The 25791-nt window shown below is 36.8% G+C and overlaps 2 protein-coding genes across 12 annotated transcripts in view; both read left to right on the top strand.

Annotated features, from left to right (window-relative positions):
• Positions 1-3303: 3303 nt before the first annotated feature.
• On the top strand, positions 3304-17745 carry brd3a (bromodomain containing 3a). Of its 5 annotated transcripts, none has more exons than XM_067422735.1 (12): positions 3304-3487; positions 4950-5330; positions 5492-5629; positions 5721-5856; positions 5955-6145; positions 6249-6620; positions 6708-6836; positions 6923-7114; positions 7476-7544; positions 8627-8841; positions 8940-9223; positions 15640-17745. In XM_067422735.1, exons 2-12 carry the CDS (start codon positions 5130-5132, stop codon positions 15744-15746), a joined length of 2034 nt encoding a protein of 677 aa, XP_067278836.1. In that variant the 5' UTR covers positions 3304-3487; positions 4950-5129; the 3' UTR covers positions 15747-17745. The 5 variants fall into 5 exon arrangements, with proteins under 5 accessions (XP_067278836.1, XP_067278835.1, XP_067278834.1 ...); XM_067422734.1 differs by having other exon boundaries at positions 3305-3487; positions 6252-6620; positions 6923-7129; XM_067422733.1 differs by having other exon boundaries at positions 3305-3487; positions 6923-7129.
• Positions 17746-18894: 1149 nt separating this feature from the next.
• vav2 (vav 2 guanine nucleotide exchange factor) overlaps positions 18895-25791 on the top strand; it is a 216519-nt gene continuing 209622 nt past the window's right edge. For 4 of the 7 annotated variants that reach the window (XM_067422958.1, XM_067422962.1, XM_067422957.1 and 1 more), the window contains exon 1: positions 18896-20079. In XM_067422958.1, the coding sequence (XP_067279059.1) occupies positions 19876-20079 (204 nt within the window). In that variant the 5' untranslated portion in view covers positions 18896-19875. Of the gene's footprint in view, positions 20080-25791 lie in introns of all 7 variants that reach the window. The other 3 variants (XM_067422961.1, XM_067422959.1, XM_067422960.1) reach the window with 2 other exon arrangements.

The raw sequence follows: 25791 nt of genomic DNA, 5'->3' as shown, positions 1-25791 counted from the left end.
CAGCCAGAGATTCTACTTCGGCAGCCATGATGGATGGAGACTCTGGTGTGGGATCCATGTTAGATCCACAGGCGCATAGCCACCTCTCCCACCCCCCCCACCCCCCACCCCCAAAAAAAGTAGGTGAAGAGTCCTTCATCTTCCCCACAGTAAAGCATTTCAACTGATCATTCCACAATAATGTTAATTTATTTTGTTCCTATAGGCCTACACAAACCGTGTGCACACTCGCTTAGGGCTAAGGCAAAAGCTTGTATGACTGAAGTACATTTTAACAAATTAACTAAAATTAATTTGTCCATTTATTTTTTTCATACAGTTTATTTTTTTCAGACTCATTTATACATACATTGTGTCATGACATGTAAAATACATTTATTTATATAGACATTTATTTATTAAATTTATTTTATTTCCTTAATATGGCACTATAATTATATATATATATATATATATATATATATATATATATATATATATATATATATATATATATATATATATATATATATATATATACACTCACCTAAAAGATTATTAGGAACACCTGTTCAATTTCTTATTAATACAATTATCTTATCAACCAATCACATGGCAGTTGCTTCAATGCATTTAGGGATGTGCTCCTGGACAAGACAATCTCCTGAACTACAATCTGAATGTCAGAATGGGAAAGAAAGGTGATTTAAGCAAATTTGAGCGGGGCATGGTTGTTGGTGTCAGACGGGCCGGTCTGAGTATTTCACAATCTGCTCAGTTACTGGGATTTTCACGCACAACCATTATAGGGTTAACAAAGAATGGTGTGAAAAGGGAAAAACATCCAGTATGCGGCAGTCCTGTGGGCGAAAATGCCTTGTTGATGCTAGAGGTCAGAGGAGAATAAGCCGACTGATTCAAGCTGATAGAAGAGCAACTGTGTTACGATCCCTAGCCTACCTGAGCACTGTTTCCATCCCTTTATGACCACCATGTACCCATCCTCTGATGGCTACTTCCAGCAGGATAATGCACCATGTCACAAAGCTTGAATCATTTCAAATTGGTTTCTTGAACATGACAATGAGTTCACTGTACTAAAATGGCCCCCACAGTCACCAGATCTCAACTCACTAGAGTATCTTTGGGATGTGGTGGAACGGGAGCTTCGTGCCCTGGATGTGCATCCCACAAATCTTCATCAACTGCAAGATGCTATCCTATCAGTATGGGCCAACATTTCTAAAGAATGCTTTCAGCACCTTGTTGAATCAATGCCACATAGAATTAAGGCAGTTCTGAAGGCGAAAGGGGGTCAAACACAGTATTAGTATGGTGTTCTTAATAATCCTTTAGATGACTGTATATATATATATATATATATATATATATATATATATATATATATATATATATATATATATATATATATATATATATATATATATATATATATATATATATATGACTTTGATATATAACTTTGACTGGAAAACTTTGACTCATCCCTTCAGACCCATTTTAATAAATCTTGCATACAACATGAGACAGATTAACTTCTTTTTCCCACTATTTTCTGGAATTTGGTGGAAATAGCCAAAACTGTCTGCAGGTTCCTAGAGCACACAGGGCCTGAGTTACACACTTTCAAAAATGAATTTATGGGGGAAAAAATCAAGGTTAATAACAGCGGCTTAATTTTCTTAATAATACTTTTGACTTTGGCTTAAACACTTCCTCCACAGTCAACCTTCTATTTGGAGTTTAATCCCTTGATATGTCTTTTCTCAATTAGGCTCATTTTAATGTGCAATTAATAGACTTCATATTCAACTATCCAGGCTATAAGCACATTCGTTTTTGGGTTTTATATTAATGACGAGAATCTAGTCAAAGCAAGTTTTTGTATGAACTTCCTTTTATTTATTGGAAAGTTGTATATCTATAAATGTAAATATACAAAAAGTTGACAATGCTTTAACATCTTCAAACAAGAATTTAATTTGTACTTAAATACAATTTCAATGTCTGTAAAAAAGAAAGCTACAAAAAAAAACCATCCAGAATTTGTGCTATTCTTTTGTAGTAGGCCTATGCTTTATTTTTGCACTTTGTATTGCACTTTGCTTGCATCATAATAATAATAATAATCACATAAAATAAACCAATATTTTGCAGATATTTATAATATTATTTTCTGCTTTATGTTTTACGTATAAACTGGGTATTTTTATTGGAAAATATATTAGCCTTTTAAATTTTAGGATGGGGTAGCCATCTTCTCAAAAGTGAGGGGACAAAATGTCAAGTGTAATACCAGTTTTTCTTAACTAAGTCGAATTGAAGGTTTTTCTTTTTTCTTATCTCTTGCATTTAACTGGCTACGAGATCAAATAAACAGAACAATAACCTATCATTTGTATTCCAAAAAAATTCTCATAAAGACAATTTTTTGATTGATTTATATACTACAAACATCTGTGCATTAATGGATTTTATACAAATCATTTACTTTTTTGAGAGAAATAAAACACCCTGAGATAGCTTTAAAAACACAAATTATTCCTTTTTTTAAACCTGAAATACCCCCCCCCCCCAAAAAAAAAAACAATTCAGAAGATACAAATGTTTCACATATAATTCTTTAAACATTTCCATAACATTATGAAACAATAATAAAAAACATAAAATAATAATAACAAAATAACAATAAGGGGTATATGCGTAATCAAATTAAAGAGGAGTTGAATTGTTTGTAAATGTCCATAGTTCTTGTTGCTTTGCGGTTTGAGAGTCCTTGTAAAGTTTTGAAATAAATCTTCATGTCAGCCTTGAAATGGGAGATATTGGGAATCCTTTGGTGAAAAGCATTTACATGTGTGTATGTAGAACCAAGTCATATTATGAGATTTAATATAAAACATGACTCTTTTCTATATATAATAAAAAATAGCATCTCTTTTCTTTATGTTAATATTGGTTCCACTTAACATTTTAAATAAATATTCTACATCAACCCAAAATATTCCTACAGCCATATGAGCGACTTCCTGCAACGTCATAAATTAATACTTTTATTTTGGACTGGAGAGAGCGCCCTCCGGCTTCCGGTATGAATGAAACTTATAATGGTATATTTATTTTAATAGGCCTATATTAGCTATCATAATAGTAGGAAAATAACTATAACTAACTAACTAACTAACTAACTAACTAACTAACTAACTAACTAACTAACTAACTAACAGAAGAAGAAGAAGAAGAAGAAGAAGAAGAAGAAGAAGAAGAAGAAGAAGAAGAAGAAGAAGAAGAAGAAGAAGAAGAAGAAGAAGAAGAAAGTAGTAGTAGCCTACTACTAAACAGCAAATGGCTTGGCGTTGGACATTGCGCGCCAATGCGCATGCGCACATCGCTCCATGTACCTCATCTCTGTGCTGCTGCCCAGCCTCCAAACAAGCGACGAGCTACTAGGATCATCACACGCTAGCCCCTTTCCTAAAGCCCCTGAGTAAGTAATGTACTACTTTTTAGTTAAACAACATATATTAACATAGAAATTCGCATTCCATGTAAAATCTGTAATATAGTTCGCGTTCCATCAGTGAATCTTACGGGAAGCCGTTAGCGACTGGCTAGTTGTTTTCAACAAAGCGACAGTGCAACAAAGCCTCTCTGTAGTAACATAACCAAATTAGTGCCTTCATTTGTTAAGCCGCTATATGCCTCTTTATTTAGCTATAATTTATCTGTATGTATTACGGATGGGTGTGAATAAATAAAGGGGCTCGGGAAGGTGTTGAGACGGTCAGCGTGGATGCTAACTCGGTTAGCCAGCTGTAGCTGCGCGCCATCTTTATATGTGTGACTGTGTGCTACAGCTAAAAAGCTAATCAGCTGCTGCGTTCTGCGCGCCGGTTCTATTTTCAATTCTGCAGTTATACCAGGAGGCTGTTTATTTTATACACATGGTAGCTATATTTGTAATGGCAGGCTGGAGGAATTTAATATAAAATGTGCGTTGGAAAAAATAAATTTGGATTAAATGCTCTCCTAGTCGCGGCATGTCTGCAGCGGTTAGATGAGTTATAATCTAGCAGTTTGGGTGTTGACACTCTTGTTTATTAGTAAACGTTTTTTTAAACAATTATTTTGGAAGTAAACGTTTAATTGTATTTGGAAACAGTAATGGGACCCACTCCAGTGTGGCAACAGAATTGTTTACGCGGCAAAGAACTTCCTTCGTTTCATACAACTACACTGATTTACACTAATTAAGATTTTCTGATGAAAATAAAATAAAGGAATAGTTATTACCATTCTGTCATATTTTTTGTCATACCAAGGGCAACTTTCTGTGTTCTTAAAAAGTTACTATTTTATTCATCTTTCTTCCATACCATGGAAGTGAATGCTGGCTGAGACATCATTCTGCTGCTTTTGTATTCCTCAAACTCATGCTCGCTTGAAACAGCTAAATTAAATCATTACAGAATGTTTTAAGTAAATGCTTTCAGGGAAGAACTAGAAAATAGGGTATTATACTGATATGTCAACAACATACAACGGCATAGCGGTTTCATCTTGGAATGAATGTCAGTGCATGTTGACAGGAAATAATTGCACATTTTTTACACATTTATGAGATTCTTTACAAATTGAGTTATGGATGTGTGCTGGACTTCTCTAATCATTTAGTTTGCAAGCACACATTCAGTTCTGACTTTATTCAAATGGCAACCAGTGGATAAATCTTGCTAGTTCTTCCGCTACATTTAAAACTTTTTTTAAATTTAAAATATATTTCTCCCTTTCACTATATGGAAGAGATCTGTTGATACATTTGTTTCATGGTGCCTAAAACATAAATTTTGATGCAATTGAATTGAAGTATGTTTTAACATAAAGCATTTAAATGTATAGCATATGTTTTTTTTTTTTTTCTGACTCGTCTTGTGTTTCTTGTTTTTTAGAGGTCAAAGGTCGGGTCCTGCAATGGGATGTGGTCTCTCTCAGATGACTGAAGAGCTAAAAGAGAGAGAAACTGCGAAGCATAAAGAGAAAGCACATTGAAAATTGAAAATAAGTCTGCCTGCGCAGAATAATAAAGACCCCTATCCCCCCATTAAGCTGTTTTCCCTCTCTTTGCCGAAATGTCAACGGTCACTTCAGCAACCCCAGAGCCTCCTACAGTTGCCAACCCTCCTCCGCCTGAAGTGACTAACCCTACCAAACCTGGCCGCAAGACTAACCAACTGCAGTACATGCAAAATGTAGTTGTAAAGACACTGTGGAGACATCAGTTTGCATGGCCTTTCTACCAGCCTGTTGATGCTATTAAGCTTGGTCTTCCAGTGAGTGGATTTATATGATGTAGCTGTTTTAGCATCCATTATTTTGAATAGTCATAAATCTAGGCTGTTTCCCTTTGAGAATGAGAGCATGTCAATAATCCTTTTTTGTTTTATATTACCACGTGATGTTGAAAGACTTTCTGCTTCTTTTTGGTGTCCAGGACTATCACAAGATAATAAAGAACCCAATGGACATGGGCACCATCAAAAAAAGACTGGAAAATGTGTACTACTGGAGTGCAAGCGAGTGTATGCAGGACTTCAACACCATGTTCACAAACTGTTACATTTACAACAAGGTATGGCTTGGCTCAATATAGGTTAAAAATTTCTGGGACGAGGCTGCTTTTGCAACCGCAATCCATGTTCATTTCTTGTTTGTTTTCTCAGCCAACAGATGACATTGTGCTGATGGCACAAGCATTAGAGAAGATCTTCCTTCAGAAAGTGGCCCTGATGCCTCAAGAGGAGGTTGAGCTTCTTCCTCCCGCTCCAAAGGGTAAAGGACGCAAACCAGCCGGACCCGGTAAAGTTAAAAGCCTGAATGATGCATTGATCAAAACAATTCTGTGTTCATGCACAAGTCGAAAACGAATCATCATTTTCCTAATCATACAAATGCAGGTCAGCCGGAAGTGGCCGTTTCCTCTGGCTCGCCCACTTCTGTTTTCCCTGGTGCCACCTCACCAAGTTTACAGACAGCGGTTGTATCTCCAGCTCCAGCGCCCACTATCGCCACTAGCTTACCAGCTGTACAGAACACAACTGCTGCTGCCATAATACCCAGCATGCCTCCATCACAACCCGTGGTCAAAGTAAGTTGCAGGTCCTCTTAAAATATCCTGTGATAAATGCAGTGACAGTGCCTCACTTCTGGCTTTGTGTTTCCCCATGTGTGTGGTTGCTTCTGTTTCCTAGAAGAAGGGGGTAAAGAGGAAAGCAGACACAACCACCCCTACTACCTCTGCCATCACCGCGAGCAGGAGTCAGTCGCCCAGCCCTATTTTAGAAGCGACACAGGGCAAGGTGGCATCCAGGCGCGAGAGCACCGGTCGCCCCATCAAACCACCTAAAAAGGATTTTGAAGAAGATGAACTAGGTGTGCAGGGAAGCAAAAAGGGCAGGCTTTCAGAGCAGCTGAAGTACTGTGAGGTCATCCTTAAAGAAATGCTTTCCAAAAAACACGCTGCATACGCCTGGCCCTTTTATAAGCCTGTCGACGCGGAGGCTCTTGAGCTACATGACTACCATGACATAATCAAACACCCCATGGACTTAAGCACAGTGAAAGTATGTTTAGCGTTTTTGTTACAAAGTATCATTTTTTTGCAATTCAGTGCTAGTTTTTGAAATTTTCTCTTTTTTTGCTGCTTGCAGAAAAAAATGGACAGTCGAGAATACCAGGATGCACAGAATTTTGCTGCAGATGTCAGATTAATGTTCTCAAATTGTTACAAGTACAACCCTCCTGATCATGAGGTGGTTGCTATGGCCAGGAAGCTGCAGGTAAGTCCTCTCCTTTTACACACCTGTACAATTTTTATTTTAAAATAAGTATTGCATAAATTAGTGACATTTGTCTTTTCTCTCAGGATGTGTTTGAAATGCGTTTTGCAAAGATGCCTGATGAGCCAGTGGATGTGGCTGGGGCAGGCGGTGTAGGCGGGGCCGGTGTGGTCAGTAAGAGTACTGTCAGCAGTGAGAGCAGTGGCGACTCCTCCACCTCTGACAGCTCCGACTCCGAGGAGGAGAGGGCCACCCGGCTCGCCGAGCTGCAGGAACAGGTGGGTGCGGAACAGGTGGGTTTCAAAACAAGGACCAAGTACCCTTTATCTCTCAGGCCTCCTGATATGTCAACCCTTCTGATTATCCTTTTCAAACTACACCCACATGACTGTTTCAATCAATGCTTTTGCTCTGTAGGACCTAGAGGGGCTTCCACTTAACCCCATTTCACAGCAAGCTCCTCTGCTTTCAGTTTGGAATTTGTGTACTTAAACGTAGAGCTGCGTTTTAGCCCTCTACCGCAACCAGCTGCAAAAATTGAATGCCTAAATGTAGATGTAGCATTTTTTTGTGTGGCTTTGTTTCTGTCTTGCTGTAGCACTATATCATATTTTCTTCCCTTGCCATTTTTTTTACCAGTGTATCTCTTTGGAGCACCCCATTGGTAGCAGACAGGGGATAAAAAACGGGTGCACCAAGAATAATCAGGTGATTTTATTTTTCATTTCCCTGTCCCTGCCTATGTTCATTTGTGTATTAGCTGCACAGTTGCTTTTATTATTTGTATTAGATGGTGCATGATATGGATAGTGAGATCAGCGGTAGAGGGTTAAAAGCAGCAGAAAAATATTGACTTTGTTGGGTGGTGTTGGGAACCCAGCTGTGTGTGTGTTTAGGATGGAAGTGCTGAAAGTTTTGGGATTGAATGGATAAATGTGTGTTGAACGGGTGTGTGAAAATGTCTTTGTTCATGTTGGCTTGCTTTGCATTTAGAGAAACTATTGGTAGTTCCAGAAAACTATTAGAACTGCCCTTTATCCACATTTATGCATTTTAAAGCATTTAATGTGACCTGGATTTATAAGGAATGTTTTCATAGGATGAGCCCCCTGGTTTTGTTCTGTTTCAACACTTAGCATGGCTGTATGGTTAATAGAGGTCTAAAAATCAGTGTTTTGGTTTGTTCTGTGAATACCAGATACGTCACTTTGCATTGATTAATGCAATACCGATTACAGTTATCCATATTGTAACATTGGATTGCTGATATTAGTTATTTAATGAGCCATAAGTGGCCACAAAATATGCCAAATTATAAAATTAGACATTTTGAAAAATATTGACAGGATATCTGGCCATTGAGGCACTAGTAAACAGCAAAAGCATTGCTAGACACAAGCATGCCTTTTTATTTTTTTTATTTAAAAAGTATGTATTTTTTTGGAACTGTTTCACCTCTAGTGGTAAAGGGCAAATTTGCTTCTGAAACCATATGTCCTATTTCCTTTCACTTTGTTTTTCTCATATACATCACGTGCTCGCAATCACAGATATCCCCAGACATTAATGACTTTTGGTTGACCATTGTTGTTAAAAAGAATTTGGATAGAGAGTTCAGTAATGATAGTTGTTTTGTAAACGTCTCCCCCGCCATAATTGAATGTTTAATTCTTTACTACTGGACAACACAAAAGTCTTTAGGTCTTTCATACACACACGTCAATTACAATATGTGATACTTTTCCTGACTTAGAGCAGATCACTAACACCCCCTTTTTGGCTCTCCCCAGCTGAAAGCTGTCCACGAACAGCTAGCTGCTCTTTCTCAGGCCCCCGTAAGTAAACCAAAGAAAAAGAAAGAAAAGAAAGAGAAGGACAAGAAAAAGGAGAACAAGCACAACAAATCCAAGCCAGAGGAGAAAGGCAAGCCAGCACAGCCACCGAAACCAGCCCAACAAAAAAAGGGTCCTGCCAGAAAGGCTAACAGCACTGTTCCAGGCAACAGGTTTGCATCTTTTTGAGCTTTTCTGGTTTTGTGGAGTGAATCTGAAACAATCAATTAAGGTATAAATTGTTTCTTCTGTATGGTTGGAACCTTTACAGGCAACCAAAGAAGGGTGGCAGAGGGCCAGGATACGAGTCTGACGAGGAGATGTCACTCCCCATGACGTATGACGAGAAACGGCAATTGAGCCTTGACATCAACCGGCTGCCTGGGGAGAAGTTAGGTAGGGTGGTCCACATCATTCAGTCCAGAGAGCCTTCGCTGCGGGATTCCAACCCTGATGAAATCGAAATCGATTTTGAGACGCTCAAACCTTCCACTTTGCGTGAGCTGGAGCGATACGTGAAGTCCTGTTTACAGAAGAAACAGAGGAAACCTCCACGTGAGTGCACACTCTTGGTCTACACACATATCTAAATGACAGGTGGCACTTTTGCCGCTTGTATTGATTTATGTTTAAAATGGCACCATAAATGTAAAGGATTTGGTCTCTATAGCCACGTTTCTACCGCAGGAACTTTCCCCAGGAAATAGGGACTTTGGGGTGGTTCTCTGTGTGTTTGACCGCATCTAAATCAGGGATGGGCAAACTCGGTCTTGGAGGGCCAGCTCCACTGCCCTTCAGAGTTGAGATTTCTTACAGCTCTTACAGGTTGTTGGCCTTGTCTGTTTCGTTGCTTCTATTGCTCTCCCCTTTTTTGTAAGTCGCTTTGGATAAAAGCGTCCGCTAAATGATTAAATGTAAATGTAGGCTCAGCCCTAATCAAACACACATGAACAAGCTAATCAATGCCTTCAGATTACTAGAAAGCTACAGGCAGATGAGTTTTATCCGGGTTGTAGTGACATTCTGCATCCTGGTCTAAATTATTTTCTGGATAAAATGTTCCCCTTTAGAAAGTTCCTATGTGCGAGGTAGGAACTGGAAAGTTATGCACAGTCCTACGTCACCGGACTAATTTGCCTTATCTTTATGGTAGGGCTGGGTGATATGGCAAAAAAATTAAATCTTTATTTTGTTTTGTTGTTTTATACTTTTTGTTAAAAAATAATGTTTAACCAGTCAACTTAAAAATGTAACTACAATATGATTCAAGTAATATTCTCTTTATTAACCATCTGGTTAAAAATAATTCTATTTCAAGTGCACTGCACCTGATGAACATGGTGTAAATGTGCATGAAATATGAAGACAAATATTGTACAGACTTTTCTTAAGTATACTATATACTCAGAAATAATATATTCTAATAATATAATAATATTTCTTAGCCAGAAAGCAATAGCAATAAATAACACCAGTAATAGCAGGGCTCTACATAACGCCCATTTTGGGCGCATTTACGCCTAAAAATTACTGTGTGCGACTGTGAAAAAATATTTAGGCGCACCGGTGCGAGTGACCCGATCGATTCTCATGAATGGATGTGTAATACAATCAGAATAAAAACTACAACACTGAGTGAATCAACACTGAGAAACTGATAGGCTACGTTTCCTACTGCAATCAACTGCTTTTCATGCCTTCAGACAGCAGAAGTGCAAAAACGTGTGCGACGGACTACACTTCAAACCAAAATTGTTTACAAAGTGAAACGTGTGTGACGACGCAGCATGCGCACTTTACCAGACACCTCGCGCTGTTGATTTACAGCCAAATCAAAATGAACTGGAAATGCCACATTTGGATTATCATAAACACGCTCAGAAATGAGTTGATGCTTGGGGCATAAATGCCATCAAACAATAATGTATTAATATTACATTTACAAAAGCCCTTGAGTTAATCTTTATCACACATGCTGTTTAAAAAAATACTAAATGTATATAATGAGCAAGTATATCATGAAGATTTTTTCCAAACCGGGTTTTTGTCTTATTCTAAATCACTGTACAAAATAAGTTATTCCCGCTGTGGATTAGCACAATATCTGCATGACTCACCACAAACAGAGAGAAGTAACGTTAGATCCGGCTGCAATGTTTTTCCGCGAGACGCATGCGGTTCTGTTTATGAAGCGCCATAGCGCCAAAAGTTACGGCTTGCTTTAGCTCCGAGTATTGGCATGATTGCATGTGTGATACTGATCTCGTACAAAAATCCAATAGACAAGTTGATATTAAGTAACAACGTTTTAGCCACAACACTGTCTATTAGTGAAAATCAAAGCCACACCAGAACTGATTCGCATCTCCAAGCGATTCGATTCAAATGAATCTTGTGTTTTGAACTATTGACTGAATGACTTGCCGCCACCTACTGGCGGTTTTATTTTCATATTTATACTTTGCATGGACTTTTTATTTAAAATATTAAACTTTTAAAGTTTAATTTGTACATATTTCTAAATTCAAAAACTTATATGTAAAACATTCATACAACATTAACCCATGCATTAATGCATTAAATGCATAGGTGTTTGATTGTATGAAGTCCAGTTCTGCTTTTTGTGTATGTATTTGTGCTGTACTCTCAGAAGTTAATGATAATATTATGTCAGAATTATGTTGAATTTAAGAAATTGACAGATGATGCATACATTTAATAAGATTAAAAAAACATTGATCTTATAATGGTAAAAATGAAACTGGACATTAAAGGACAAATATCGTCCTGTAATGGGAAATATATAATTGGAATGAGGTTTGATGGATTAGAATGTGCTCCTAAATTTTTGACTGTGCTCCTAAATTTTTTTAATTAGGAGCACAAGTGCTCCTCAAGAAAAAAGTTAGCGTAGAGCCCTGAATAGGCTATTATTAATGACAAATTCTTTGTAAAAACTGAAAATAACACCACCTTTCAGCCTGTCCATCATATAAAAATGATCTATCAAATATACAGTAGTAGTGATGTCACGGTACCAAAATTCCAGTAGTCGGTACCAATACCATACAATTTGACGGTACTTTGTTACTAATTTCGGTACCACAGCTAAATGTTTCTTTTTTTAACTATTTAATAAAATTATTAAATGGTCCCACACAATATGCTTCTTTCCCATTTCTTAATTTTTCAAAATATGTCTGTGTCGGCAAGTGTGGTTCGTTGCATGTGTTAACGTTGAGTTAAAAAAACAAAACCAAAAAAAAACGTTTAAACCGTTTAACTGATAGTGTTAATTGGTCAAAATTGTTACTATCAGTTAACAGTTAAATGGTCAATATGAATGGACTGGACTGCATTTGAGCATCCCTATTATAAATAAATACAAATACAACCATTTAAAGGCTGTATCATGTTTAAAATATAAATATATACAATTTAAATATAAAAATTATTATTATTAGCAGTAGAGAAGTATTATTATTACATAGAGATGTGGCTAAATCTACCGTACAACAGTAGTCTAATATATTCTGTTAATTTCAATTTTTTTAAACCGCACTTTTATTTTGACGTGGTGATGTGAAGAGCTTTGAGTGTCTGTGTTCATGATATGACAGTTTTCTCAAATGAAACGGTAAATTCTCATGAAGTGACAGTTTATGCATTCATGTCCTTATATAGTGACACATGGCAGAGACAACAAAGACAGCCTATGTGAGGTGTAAAAGTGCCCGCGCATCTGCGCCCGACTTCATTTACAGAGACGCACATCACAAAGACGCAGAACATGCGGGAGTAATATTTAAAAAGTATTTTGCAGTTTAATATTCACAGACACTAGTATATATTCGGCTAAAGTCTTAGAAACACGAAAGCGACTGAATGCAGCTGCGGGGTACCGCGGGAGTCAACTACCGGTTCTACAGAAATGCTGGTCACATTTTTTTATTTCAGTATCGACTTGGTACCGAAGTACCGGTACTTGTGACATCCCTAAGTAGTAGTTCTTAACACGTTTTTGCATGCCTTTGTGCTTTTTCCTATTGTTTTTATATTTGGTGGACATGTTTGGCTGTTGCACTCGTGTCTCACATCTTTTGCACAGTCTCATTCCACTGCCCTTGCCATGGTTTTTTTCAATGCAATAACGGATTTCTGTGTGAACAGCTGCTTTAGACTAGCAATGTATTCTACGTTCATAGGGCCTCAGTCATGAAACACGAGCAGAACAAATTTGTGTGTAAATAGTTCGTAAAGCCGCTCTGATGTAAATTTTTTGTATTTTCAAAACGTTAGTTGGTACGAAAGAAATTTACACTTGCTCCCTATCACGTGTAAATGGTGCGTAAAATATTTGAACGTTCTGTGTTCTAATTTAGGCAAACTGATGACATTGCATTGATGCACTATGTAGGGCAGGCCTTCCATAATATTATTTCAGGAGTTGATTTACCCCGTCTTTTTTGTTTTGTTTGTACTGTTTAACGTTGGGTAATAGGCAGGCTCGTCACTGTTCTTTTTTTACCAGGCCGTCCAATTACAGTGGAGGACAGGTGGGACAAAAACTACACCGACCAATTATCCGACTTGTACACGAACCGAACAACAATAATAGAGAAGTTAATACAGTTTTTTTTTTTTTTTTTTTACTGCATTTCCAAATTCTGTAATATTCTTCAAAATGAGATACTAGTATCACATTACTGCCATGGATATTCTTTATCATAGCTAGCGAAGTATCTCAGCTGGAAAAAACGTTGCCTTGCAAAGCACTTTCAAGCGCCACCAAAAACGTTGCCTTGCAAAGCACTTTCAAGCGCCACCAGCTGTCCATTTTCAGAAGAGCACCAGGTGTTTAGCTGGCTAAAACATGCTTTGGTGGACACACAATAATTTTATATTTTTTGCTAGTCATATGACCAATTAGTCTCTTCAACATTTATGCAAAATCCTGGATCCAAACCTGAGAAAGAATTCCAGAAGAGTCCACAGCGTTCCTGGTCAAGTCATTTGCATTTGTAACTCATGGGCGGGGAATATGCAAATTATGAATAAGCGCTCACGCATCCTTTTTACACGTTTGGAATTCACTAACATACACACATTTAACTAACGAATCCGTGGTATACGAAGCGTTTGCAAATCTGGAGCAGAGTTTTCGTGAAGGTCCATTTTACGCGCAAATTATTTTGAATTTGCTCATATATTTACGAAAGTTTCATGAATGAGGCCATAGAGCGCATCACACGAGAGTGGTAAATGAGGCGTGCTATCATGTAGTCGGATCATTTTCTTCTCTTAACTGTTATCATTGCTGAATTGTCAACATGTCAAATTGTAACTTTTGCTAACATTTTCATTCAAAACCACAATTTCTCAATTTAAATTAATAAAAATCATGGCATAAATCACATTCAAGATAATTGGAAAAATCTCCCAGCCCTACTTCACGGTAACGCAGACAACAGGTTTGGGGGGAAAGTTCCTGGGACACATTTTTCTGTTTTTTTTTATATATATATTTTATATATATATATATATATATATATATATATATATATATATATATATATATATATATATATATATATATATATATATATATATATATATATATATATAAATATAATATTTCCCAACCTTTTTTCAGTCATGGCACCCTTTAAAAATTTTCAAAATTTTGTGGCACCCCCTCACATACTAGGAGTGTTGCTCATGACAGATTGCTCATGGTTGGGTTTGTATCACTGGTTTTAGGTTCACCATTTTAGATCGGTTTGGTTGCATGCCAACACTTTTTACACAGCATCCCTGGTCACATCAGCAGCAGCGGTGTTGGGAAACACTGCCATAAATGATAAAGGAATTAGGTGCATAGGATGCAAAAAACAAAAGTGATTATGGTCAGTGTAGCTATGGCAGTTATGTTATCTTATGGAAAGAGTTATTGTTGTTCTCTGAAACTAATACGGTGAATACCTTTATTATACATCAAACAAATACAGGAATAACCTGAATGGAATCAAGGTTTTTTTGGAAAACAGGGAAAAATCCCTGTTATGGAATGGTGGCTTAGAACAAGTGCATATTTATTGCTTTCCGAGGAAGAGACTGCAATTTGGCTCTACTTCTTTCCTCTGTGGGAACTCATTTTCATAACCTAAAGCATAGTTAAAGTTTTATCAATGCGTTTCTCACTTTTCCAAACCACCACCAGAATACCTTTTGGCAATGTACAAAACAAATAGTCCAAACATAGTTTACTTCCTTTTTACGGTTTCCAATAATAGTTATGAATGGATCATTGTGGCCTACCCTTTTTTCAGCCTTTACTGCTGTTTCCAAAAGATCCTTAAGCAATTTTCAACTTGGGAATAAGTCTCAAGTTGGGTGCAGGGTAGAAACTGCCTATGAACCAATGAGAAGTCTTGTCCTTCCTGTGCTTGAGGTCTCTGTCAGTTGTCCTAGCATCATTATCTGGGGCCTGTACCATGATGGTAGTTGTACAAACTCAGGGTTACAGGATTAGTTTTGAGTTGACACAATCAAACCAATCCATAAAGACTTCGTTGGTAACATGATGCTGATCATAAACTTTCTCTGTCAACTCACACTTTAATCCTAAATTTAGGTGTAACATCAGCAGCGACCAGCCAATAACATGCTGTCGAACAGTGAAACTGAGCTTTCACTATCCAACTTTTTCCCCTCGTCTCTAGAAATGTCTGCATACACACAAAACCACTGTACAACAATGTAGTATCCATGCCGGACCAGTATTTGGCTGTGGGTTATCAAAATGTAGTAATTCTTAGTTTTCTATTTAAAACTGATTGTTTATATAAGCGTCATTAAATGTATCGATAAATATTAAGGAAAACTTGACATTTGTTCTTTGTGTTTTTGTTTTATGCAAATATGAGCTTGGTTCAGATCAGTAACCACCGTGTCTGTGTCTTTGGTCTCAGAGAAAGGAGGCTCAGGCCCCTCTCGGCTCAGCGGCAGCAGCAGTTCCTCGGACTCGGGTAGCAGCAGCTCCAGTGGCTCCACTTCAGACAGCAGTGACTCCGACTGAACACTTTTTATTTACTTTTTTATTTTTAAAAAAAACATTGTATGCAGTCAAGGTTATTTCTCCTCTGAGACTTTTTATAAGAAAAGAGACAATAAAAATGCGTCATGTCAGAACATTTTTTTCTTTTGGAAATGTCATGAAGAAAATTGCAGATAAAAAAAAGCAAACTAATAAATTGCTTTTTATTTCCACTGACTCTGAAAGGGATGTCCAAATGTCAATCTTCAAGGAGAGGAAGTCCTGAAGCATACTTTACAGTTCCAATTCTCTTCCCTGGCGTCTTGGTAATGTTGTATGTTGCCATTGCAAACTTAAGCCATCCCATCTCACCTGAGAGTGCGGAAAACGGAACGCTCACAATCTTCTCTCCTGATTTAATTTCTGCACCAAACTGTTGTATTTATTGTTTTGTTTTTTTCTTTTGTTTTCTGTGGCCTCATATTTTCCCCATTGGGCACTGTGCCATTATTGATTTATGTTTATTATTCGTTCCTTGTGTTATTGTCCTTTCATAAACTATAAAAAGTGTGTCTGAAAAGAATGCCTTTCCCAATAATATCACAGAGCTTTTAAATAGTCTGGGGAACAGATTGCTTTAATTGGCATAACAAGCTCTTTAAAGTTAATTTGGCCATTGTAGAACAATTATACAACAGAATCTCATTCTCCAGCTAATATATGTATGGTAGAGGAAAATATTTTAATGGGAATCAAGTAGATTTGGTGGTTTTCTTCAAATGCTTTGCAATGACGTGAACATGTAAGTTAGTCAGCTAGATCACATGCAGACTTCCAATCTTAATAAACGTCTTGGTCAGCAATAAACATACAGAGTTCCAAATAGTTTCACCTCTGACTGGCATTTGTACATCAGATAACTTTGAATTAGCCTGGAAGTTTTGCTAATGTGGATACTGACACCTGGAAGTAGTAAACATGTCATCTGTATCTTGATCTTTACTGCCATTATGTGATAAAGCTAATGATGATGCATTTTTTTTATCGTTTGACAATGATAGTTAAATCACAGAGTCTTCCTCTTCTCACGCTCTTGCAAAATTGATTCATGAATGTAAGTCTGCGGTCGATCTTCTAGTTCCAATCATTTGGGTTTCGAATTAGTTGTTTTCCCTTAAAGTTTTCCAGCCATTCCTCATGTGGATTGCTTTACTATCTAATATCTGTTAGAAGAATAACTATACGTTTGGTTATTTTTGGAAGTGTTTGTAAGATACTGTAATGTCCTCTCTGACTTTTTTTTTTAAACAGTTGTAAGTATTGTAAAGGGATCTGGTGTTTTTTTTTTTTTTTTTTTTACTGGCACATTTGGTTTATGGACAGCTGTTTTGAAGATGTTTTAAACCGTTGCAGAATCACTTAATTTTGTAATCATTATGATGGATCCAAAATTCATGAGGGACATGTATCTTTCAGAGTAATTAAAACACTAATAGATGTAGTCAAATCAATTTTTTTAACATTTTAATCATGGTATTCATGGTTTTCTTGTTGTTTATTATTTTGGGGCAAATGACTGCAACACTTCCCTACATCAATTCTGATTGTCTGATACAAATATTATTCAAGCCATATTCGGTTTCTGTTAATGTTTTCTTTTAGAGACAGACTGAAAAAATGACTATATAGATTTAAAAACCCATATATATATATATATTCACAACTTAATTTCATTTTAGGCCCTGATTTGAAAAGAGAGGTTTTATATTTAAAACAAAAAGTTTGCTTTTTATCTTTGACATGCATGCTGATTTATTGTATTTTTCTTATACATATTTTTGAGCTGTTTATAGTTACACTTATGTAAATGTCAGTCTACAAAATCAAGAATACAGTGAGTAGATTTAGGCTTGTTTATTGCAATACGGGCCACAGGTTGCAGCAGCAGTAGTAGAGGCTAACATTTGATGTAATTGGAATGTCTTGTACACCAGGTACAAATTTTTTTTTCATAAAATAAATGACAAAAAAGTTTTGATCATTTTGTTATTTGTGGACATGCCTTTTTTGCAGTTTTGTCAGTATGCTACTATAGAAATATAAATATATTTTATGAACTATGAATAATTTAATTTCTAATAATTAGTTCTAACAATTGTTAAAACTAATCATCTTTTTCAACGTCGAAATTGTCACCATGTGAGGACAGGACCACTGAAGTATCGCGCTTGGCCACTAGATGGGAATGGTGTCTCATTTCTTGCTTATGTCTGGAATGGTTACAAGAGTCTTCTTGTGATTTTACAAATTATGCTAAAAGTAGTTTTATAATAATGTTTTTATTTTATCGTATTTATTTAAAATGAATTGGGAAAACAGGAGTGATACCTAATAAATTGTTCAGTTACACATGCATACTATAGGCTACATGTCTCTGGTTTAAATTCACACTTTCTGAGGGGATGAGGGGATGCGACCTTGCCGCTGCAGTGTTTAGAACATGGTGCCCACTAACACAATACTGCAGAGACCAAGATGGATCAATGCTTCGAGTATTGTGACATATACTCACATCTAACTCAAAAAGCCATTTTTCATTCTGAATGTGCTTTAACTGACTTTTATATCGGACCACACTACAGAAAGTTTCCATTTAAGCAGAGCATTTCTCATTTATGTAAATACTTTCACTGAAGTGAATCGAAGGGCTCTGCACAAATTGAGGGAGACTTTATGTTGATACTGTATTTTAAGTGAAAATGTATGAGGTACATGTACCAAATAAATTACTTGGCATGCATATCCCAAAAACTAAGTAACCTGGGTTGCAGATAGTAACAATAATAATATATAAATTAACAATAAATAACGATTAAGATAATTTATAATTTAATTATGTTTAAATAGTTTTAGCTTTAATATAATCTACAAGTAATATGACATAGTAAGTTAAATTCAAATCAATATTTTAAATAATGTACAGTCAACCAGTAATAAAAATAAAATAAAAAGTTGATACAAGATGCTGCTCGCCCTATCATGGGGCATTTTGTAATAATGGCCAGTTAAATATACATTTTCTTAAAGTGCTTGTATTTATTGTGATGTCTTTCAAATGATAAAAAGTGCCTATTTTAGTGAGACCGACCCTCTCCTCCTCCTCACACGTGGACGAGCGCGACCGGAACCCAGATGCTCACCACCGCGCGCCCTTTCTCCTGCTGCGCGCGCGCTCACGCCTGCTGCTTATCCGCCTGCACGCGCTCACGCCTCACGCGAGCGGAGAAATCAAAACACTCCAACCATCTACACTGAGAAACAATCGAGAAACCATCGCTACTCAACGGACGAATGTCCAGCAGCAAGCCCTCGCGGCGTTCCGCTGTCCGTGGAAGCAAAAGGAGCGGAACGAACAACAGTTTTCGCGTTAAATACGCCAGAGTTTGTGCTTTTCACGGAGCTTTGTGATATTTTACCCAAGAAGTTTTAAAAACAAGTTCGGACCGAATTCTGTCTGGAGTTGGGCGCTATTTAAACCACATCCCGCCTGGTGCGCGAGAGCTTTTGAGGAGCTATCTACCGAAGACTGAAAACCATGGATTTATTGCTTAATTTAACGGAAGAACTTTGATACACCGTCCGAATTTGAGCGTAGCAGCTGCTTTGCAGTCTTTCCCAGCCTTTCTTGTTAAGGAAAATATCTTTTGTTGTTCTGAGAGACAATTTTTTTTTGCTGTGACAGGACGCGTTTGCAGAGCCAAGTATGTCAGTCATGATGAAGAAGAGGAAACTCGACTTATTCTCTGAGGGGATCTGAATATTTACTTACTGTACATCATTAATTTGAGGTTTCCTTTAATTTGGCTTCATAAGTAAAATTAAAATAACAATAAAAATCCTTATACAAAGTCTTATATAGCTAAATATTGCAACATACCGAGATGTTAGTAGCACCCAATCTCAAGCTGGATTTGATTCCTTAAAAAAGTTGTTAAGCGTGTATCCTGGGGAAAACCATTCCCAAAGAATTGACATTAGGCAGTTTACTGCCCTTTGGACTGCAGAGAGGAACTGGGATAATTTCACGTCAGCTTTATCTTGGCCCTTGTATTATTTACGTGCGCCAGATTTCCAGTTTTTTTTGCCATTATTCTGCTTCATTTCTTTAAATATGGAGGAGTGGAGGCAGTGTGGGCGCTGGTTGATAGACTGCAAGGTTTTGCCCCCGAACCACCGAGTTGTTTGGCCCTCAGCGGTCGTGTTCGACCTGGCCCAGGCGCTCAGAGATGGGGTGCTCCTGTGCCAGATGCTGCACAATCTGTCTCCTGGATCCGTGGACCTAAAACAGATCAACTTCAGGCCTCAGATGTCACAGGTATGTTAATGTTAATGTATGTGTTTTTAACGCTTGTCACCTTTGCAGGGGTGATTGTTGATATTATTGACAGAATGAGAATGGAGAAGAATGCAGTATTGTTCCCATAGGTTGCCACTCTGATTCTTGTCAACAGGGGTCGTTGTCGAGCATTCTTGGCGTGTCTGAGCAATCACTAATAGAACTGTCAAAATCGATTAATCGAAAATGTATGTACTGAGCTAAATCCTTTGATATGTTTTATAGCGTCATTATCATTGTTTAAGATATTATGTCTACGCTTTAAATCTCAAGTATTTTTAAGCAGTTGGATGCACATCACACCTGTGTCTTTTAAAGTCTCCTTAGATAATGTCAGGTAGTTATTGATAGTTATTAACAGCCTTTTGGACCGCTGTGCATACTGTGCTATGTATAAGCCTCATTTGAACTTAAGTGTCTAAGGCTGTGCAAGGTTTAAAGATTTTGTTAAGGGAGGGCCAAGGCTCTTATCTCTGTAAACATAAACCAGGAAAAGCAGCAAGTTCTTCGTGGGTTTGAGGAATGTGGCTTTCAGCCAGTTCTCTTTGTGAAGGAATGTGTGGCAACAGCAGTTCCTACCAGTAAATGTGACTATGCAGAGAAGCATGATGTAGCCTATTGTAAGTGTTGACTGTTTTGAGAGGTTTTAAACATTTAAACAGTTCCCACTGTCTCCCACCCCTCGTCAATATCACTGAATTGGGCTTATGTCCAGAAAATAAACCCTTTTTCCATAATAGTTTACATGTAGTTTACATTTTATACATTACATCATACTTTTTTTGTGCTAAATTCTGAGTTCTGGACTGAATTTATCACCATGGTCTTGCAGCATTGCTGCAGTGTTGTACAGATTTATGGTTAGCTCCACCTCTTTGGACATCTAATAAAGTGGAGGGATAGAGTTGTGGGTAGGGGTGGGATGGTATGAAAATTGTATCACTATTATAGTGAACCAAATTATCACGATTATCAGTATCATCTAATAATTAGATGAAAGTGTTAAAAAAGAACTGATGCACACAGTGAAAACATTTAAACAGGTTTTATATTTGATAAATCAACAAACAAGCAAGTAGCTACTAGGCTTGGGCGGTATCCAAATTTTGATACCGTCAAACCTCCTCCCTATTTTACCTCGGTATACGGTATTACCGTGAATAATTAAAACATTATGATGTAAGGCTCAGACAGCATCAACAAACTGTTGGCTTGGCTTATATATATATATATATATATATATATATATATATATATATATATATATATATATATATATATATATATATATATATATATATATATAGGCCTATATTTTTATTTTATTTTTTACATTTGAGCCCCTGCCCCTGAGAAACTCTCTGCACGTTTTATGCTTACCGTTATGAGACAATTGTCTGACAATTGACTTTTTTTTTGTGAGTCCCATGTCCACTTGATTTTTGTGGAGTTCATGCTTATTGCTTACATTGCCAGCTGTGTGACAAAAGGCTTCGGCAATATTACAGCATAGTCCGAGGGTGCGCTCGGTTTTTCATCCACGCAGCAGTGAGTGGATGGTGGTTTCGGATATGCGCCCTTAGGTTCAAGGTATTTCCATCTCTCGCGGTCATCTTTTTGTTGCACAATTTGCAAATTGCCTCGTCTGTATTTACCGTCAAAACCCAAAATACTTCCAAACTGCAGAAGTTGTGTTCTTTTTCGAGACCGAATAACTCAGTGCCCGACTCGCCGTCTTTTCCTCTCTCTCTCTCTCTTTCTCTCTCTCTCTCTCTCTCTCTCTCTCTCTCTCTCTCTCTCTCTCTTTCTCTCTTTCTCTCTCTCTCTCTCTCTCTCTCTCTCTCTCTCTCTCTCTCTCTCTCTTTCTCATCCACGCTGTCACAACGCATACACATATTTAGGCATTTAATAAATAAATAGTATTTAATATGTAAATAGTTTAATTAGTTCAACTTATTAAATATTTAATAATTAATTGTTGATCAGCAATATGTAAGTTGATCTGTTTTTTTTTTTTGACGGTTTGACGGTATTGAAACTGATACCGTTGCTATTTTTAGATCCCGCGGTATACCATTTTACCGTATTACCGCCCAAGCCTAGTAGCTACATGTACTTTTTTAAGCAAGAATCTGTTCTATGGGATTTCCTTCCTTATAATGACCACTGTCAATAGCGATGCAACAGTGCAACAACGGTGCTTGTTTTATTCAAATTCAACTTGCGTCGCTAAAATCGTTTTGCGTCGCTAATCGTGTCCAATTATTTCCCAAACTTAGTTTTGGTATTGAGATCTAAAGTCCACTTGCCTTGCGTCCGCTATACAGCTGTGGTGATGGTCACAAAGACGACACGATTTGATGTGTTTCCCTCATTGCAGTGACTTTTGTTTTTTATGTTCTGCTGACAGGGTGACCTATGACCATCCTCGATTAAACTTTAACTTTTGTAAAAGCCAAAATATGACCACATCTCAGATTTGGTCCTTTGTCCAGGTTGAAAGGTTGAAAAAATCTCCTGGTGCTGTCAGTACAAAAACAACGTTGCACGGCACATCTGTGCCAGACTAATGCTTGTTGGACAGGATGTACCTATGATCAAACACGGTTTTAATGATATTTACATTTTAAGCAATATTACTAACCGTCAGTACATTTTATTGTAGTTTATCATGAAACTGGTACTCTTCCTATACCTAGTTGTGGGTAGGCTTAGGGTGTGGTTGGATATTCTAGCTCCACCCATTAGGTACCAATTACATTTGCTCCTCCTTGCTGGATGTGAGCCCCGCCCATTTGCTCTGCAGTGAGCAGCCTTTACCAACTTACTTTTGGGAAGTTAACATGTCATGCAGTGTGACAAGCTATACTCAATCTAAATCTATTTTAAACCGTATATTGTTTTTTATATATATATATATATATATATATATATATATATATATATATATATATATATATATATATATATATATATATATATATATATAATTAAGCTTGCAGAGACTATATGGAATTTTTGTATTTTTTAAAATTGTCACAGCCTGCAAAGTAATTTGCTTTATAAAAATGCATTTTTTTTTTAAATTGAGGTTTACAGTGCTTGTTTTTAGGGGTGCACAAATTGACCAAAAATGTACTATTAAATTTGTTATGATTTGTTTAATTCATTATCACTAAATAAAACTAATAAATATTGCTATTGTAACATTTGCTGTAAAATAATTATATTTTACAGTTCAAAACTGTAAATATAATTTTTAGGGCTGTCACCACCAACAATTATTTTGGTAATCAAGTAATCAATGGATTATTTTGATGATTAATCTTTATAGGTTGTTTTTAATAAAAATAGACCTAAGTGACCAATAGCCATATATATTAAAAAAAATATATATATACATAATGTAATATACATAATGTTATATAAACATTGTTAAATTATGTACATTACGTATTTAAACAAATGTCTGCCCATGGTATAATAAACTTGTATTTCGAAATGGTGATAAACAAAATTTGGCATATTTAGAAAACATATTTATGTATTATACTCTGTTTATGTAGGTTAATAAATGATTTATGCTACAAATCGTATGAAATGGCATGTTGTGTTCCCAGATAACCGTTCTAAGCAACCCAAACTCCCATCATATGAGGAGAATAATTGAGCTGCTGAGACGCATGTAAATAATAACTGTGCAGCACTTCGCATGCAACACAAAGCACTTTAGACTTCATATGTGCTGTTTACAAATATACAAATTGATTTATTATCTGTGGTGGCATTTTGCTGGTTAATCAACAACAAGCAAAATGTAATTGAGTATTTTTAAAATCGAGCTCTCAAATTTAATCAAGGAATCATGAGAGTCCTACTTACATTTATGGCTGCTTTAATTTCTTTATTTTCAAACATTAAACCATCTAGTCCATAAAGCTTCTGTTTGTTGACTTTTACCATGGCTTGATTTATACCTGTACATGTCATATATGACTGTATAGCTGTTTCACCTAGCACTTGTAGGCTTTTGTTTTAGAGCTGCTATTTTCTGAGGCAGACCTTTCATCCTCCCACAACAGTAGCTTCCCCATCATGGAAGGGTTTTGTGTGGTATTACGTTGTGACAAATTGGTTGAAAGGGAGATCTGGCAGCACAATGGAAGCTGTGATTTATACCTAGCAAAGGTCACGGTGTGCTTTGATACACAGTGGTTGTTAATTTACTACCTCCATTAAATCAGGATGAAGTGATTATGTGGGCTGTTTGTGGTGGATGTTCATCGATACTGAAGCTTCTGCTTTTCTGCATGCTTCATGCGTTCCTTGTTTTAGTGCAGTAGGCCTTTTTCATAATCAGGTTCTTGTGTTCAAGCCTGTTGATTGACTGTCACTCATAAACACCCATTATACCAGTAAATTCTGGTAAGACAGCCTCAGGCGTTAGTAAATAGATAAGTATTTCCAAATAGAATGTTAGAGTGCAAGCAATGGGGCATTGTACATGCAAAGAATGTTGCAATAACAAGTAGAGCCTAAGTACCAGTACTGTTGGTTTCAGCCACACAGAGAGATGCTTTTCCTCTCTATCAAATCCCAATTGCATATATTATATGCCCATGAATGTTTTATTTATCTCTGGAATGCAAAGGATTTGCTCCCCTCTCAGTGCGATGAGTATTCTTCGAATTAGCACTTGTGTGTTTTGAGAAGATGTATACTAGATTACTGATGGTGTCTGACCTGAATGTTGTTTTATTAGATTAAACTAGTTCACCTAAAATGAAAATGCTGTTATTACCCATTAGCTGTTCCAAACCTGTTCGCTGTTATTTCTTTTACAGAAAACACAAAGGTTCATTTAAAAAAAATAAGCCCTAAAGCCCTGTTCATTTACTATGGTACCAAACAGAGATCAAGTTAGAAGTACCAAACCCGTTTCCCCTATTTAAATACAGTTACACGAATAGTTGAACGATCAAGTATGGTGACAAAATAAAACGTGGCGTGTTTCTAATCGGTGAACTACAATGTATAACGGAATAGCACTTGTGAGAGTACTTCGGCTCAGCGCAGTAAAAAGTCCCGGCCGAAACATCTTCCCTCACATCTCCCAATTGACAGAAATGAGAGTGTGAGGGGGAGGTGTGAGGAAAGATGTTTCGGCCTGAACTTTTTACTGCGCCGAGCCGAAGTACTCTCAGAAGTGCTATTCCGCCATACATTGTAGTTCTCCTTTTTAATCCGATTAGAAACGCACCACGTTTTATTTGAATTTTGGTCAAGTTGAATTTTTGAATCAAGATACAGATATAGCTGGATATAGAATAATTTTTTCATAATATGCGCTTTACTTTTAGGGTGTTTTTTATTTTTTTATCCTCAATTGAGCTTTACAGTACATAGTCACTTTAAACAGTCCTTGTTTCGAATTAAAGTCCAAACAAGGACTGTTTTTAGAAATTAAATTATAAGTCCAGTATATAATAATCCAAATTGAATTTTTGGTAGGGATGCACCGAAATGAAATTCTTGGCCGAAGCCGAAACCGAATAATAATGAAATGCTTGGCCGAAGACCGAAGGCCGAATACTGAACGCGGTGTTTCGCATTTTTTCCATTTATTTGGCAATTTGCTTTTTACTATTTTGTGTTGCTTTTCAGAGAAATAAATCAAATAACAAAAATACA

This window comes from Pseudorasbora parva, chromosome 18, assembly GCF_024679245.1.
Source record: "Pseudorasbora parva isolate DD20220531a chromosome 18, ASM2467924v1, whole genome shotgun sequence".
Taxonomy (NCBI): Eukaryota; Metazoa; Chordata; class Actinopteri; order Cypriniformes; family Gobionidae; genus Pseudorasbora; species Pseudorasbora parva.
The sequence above is the reverse complement of the archived record's forward strand: the minus strand, read 5'-3'. Positions and strand labels throughout refer to the sequence as shown.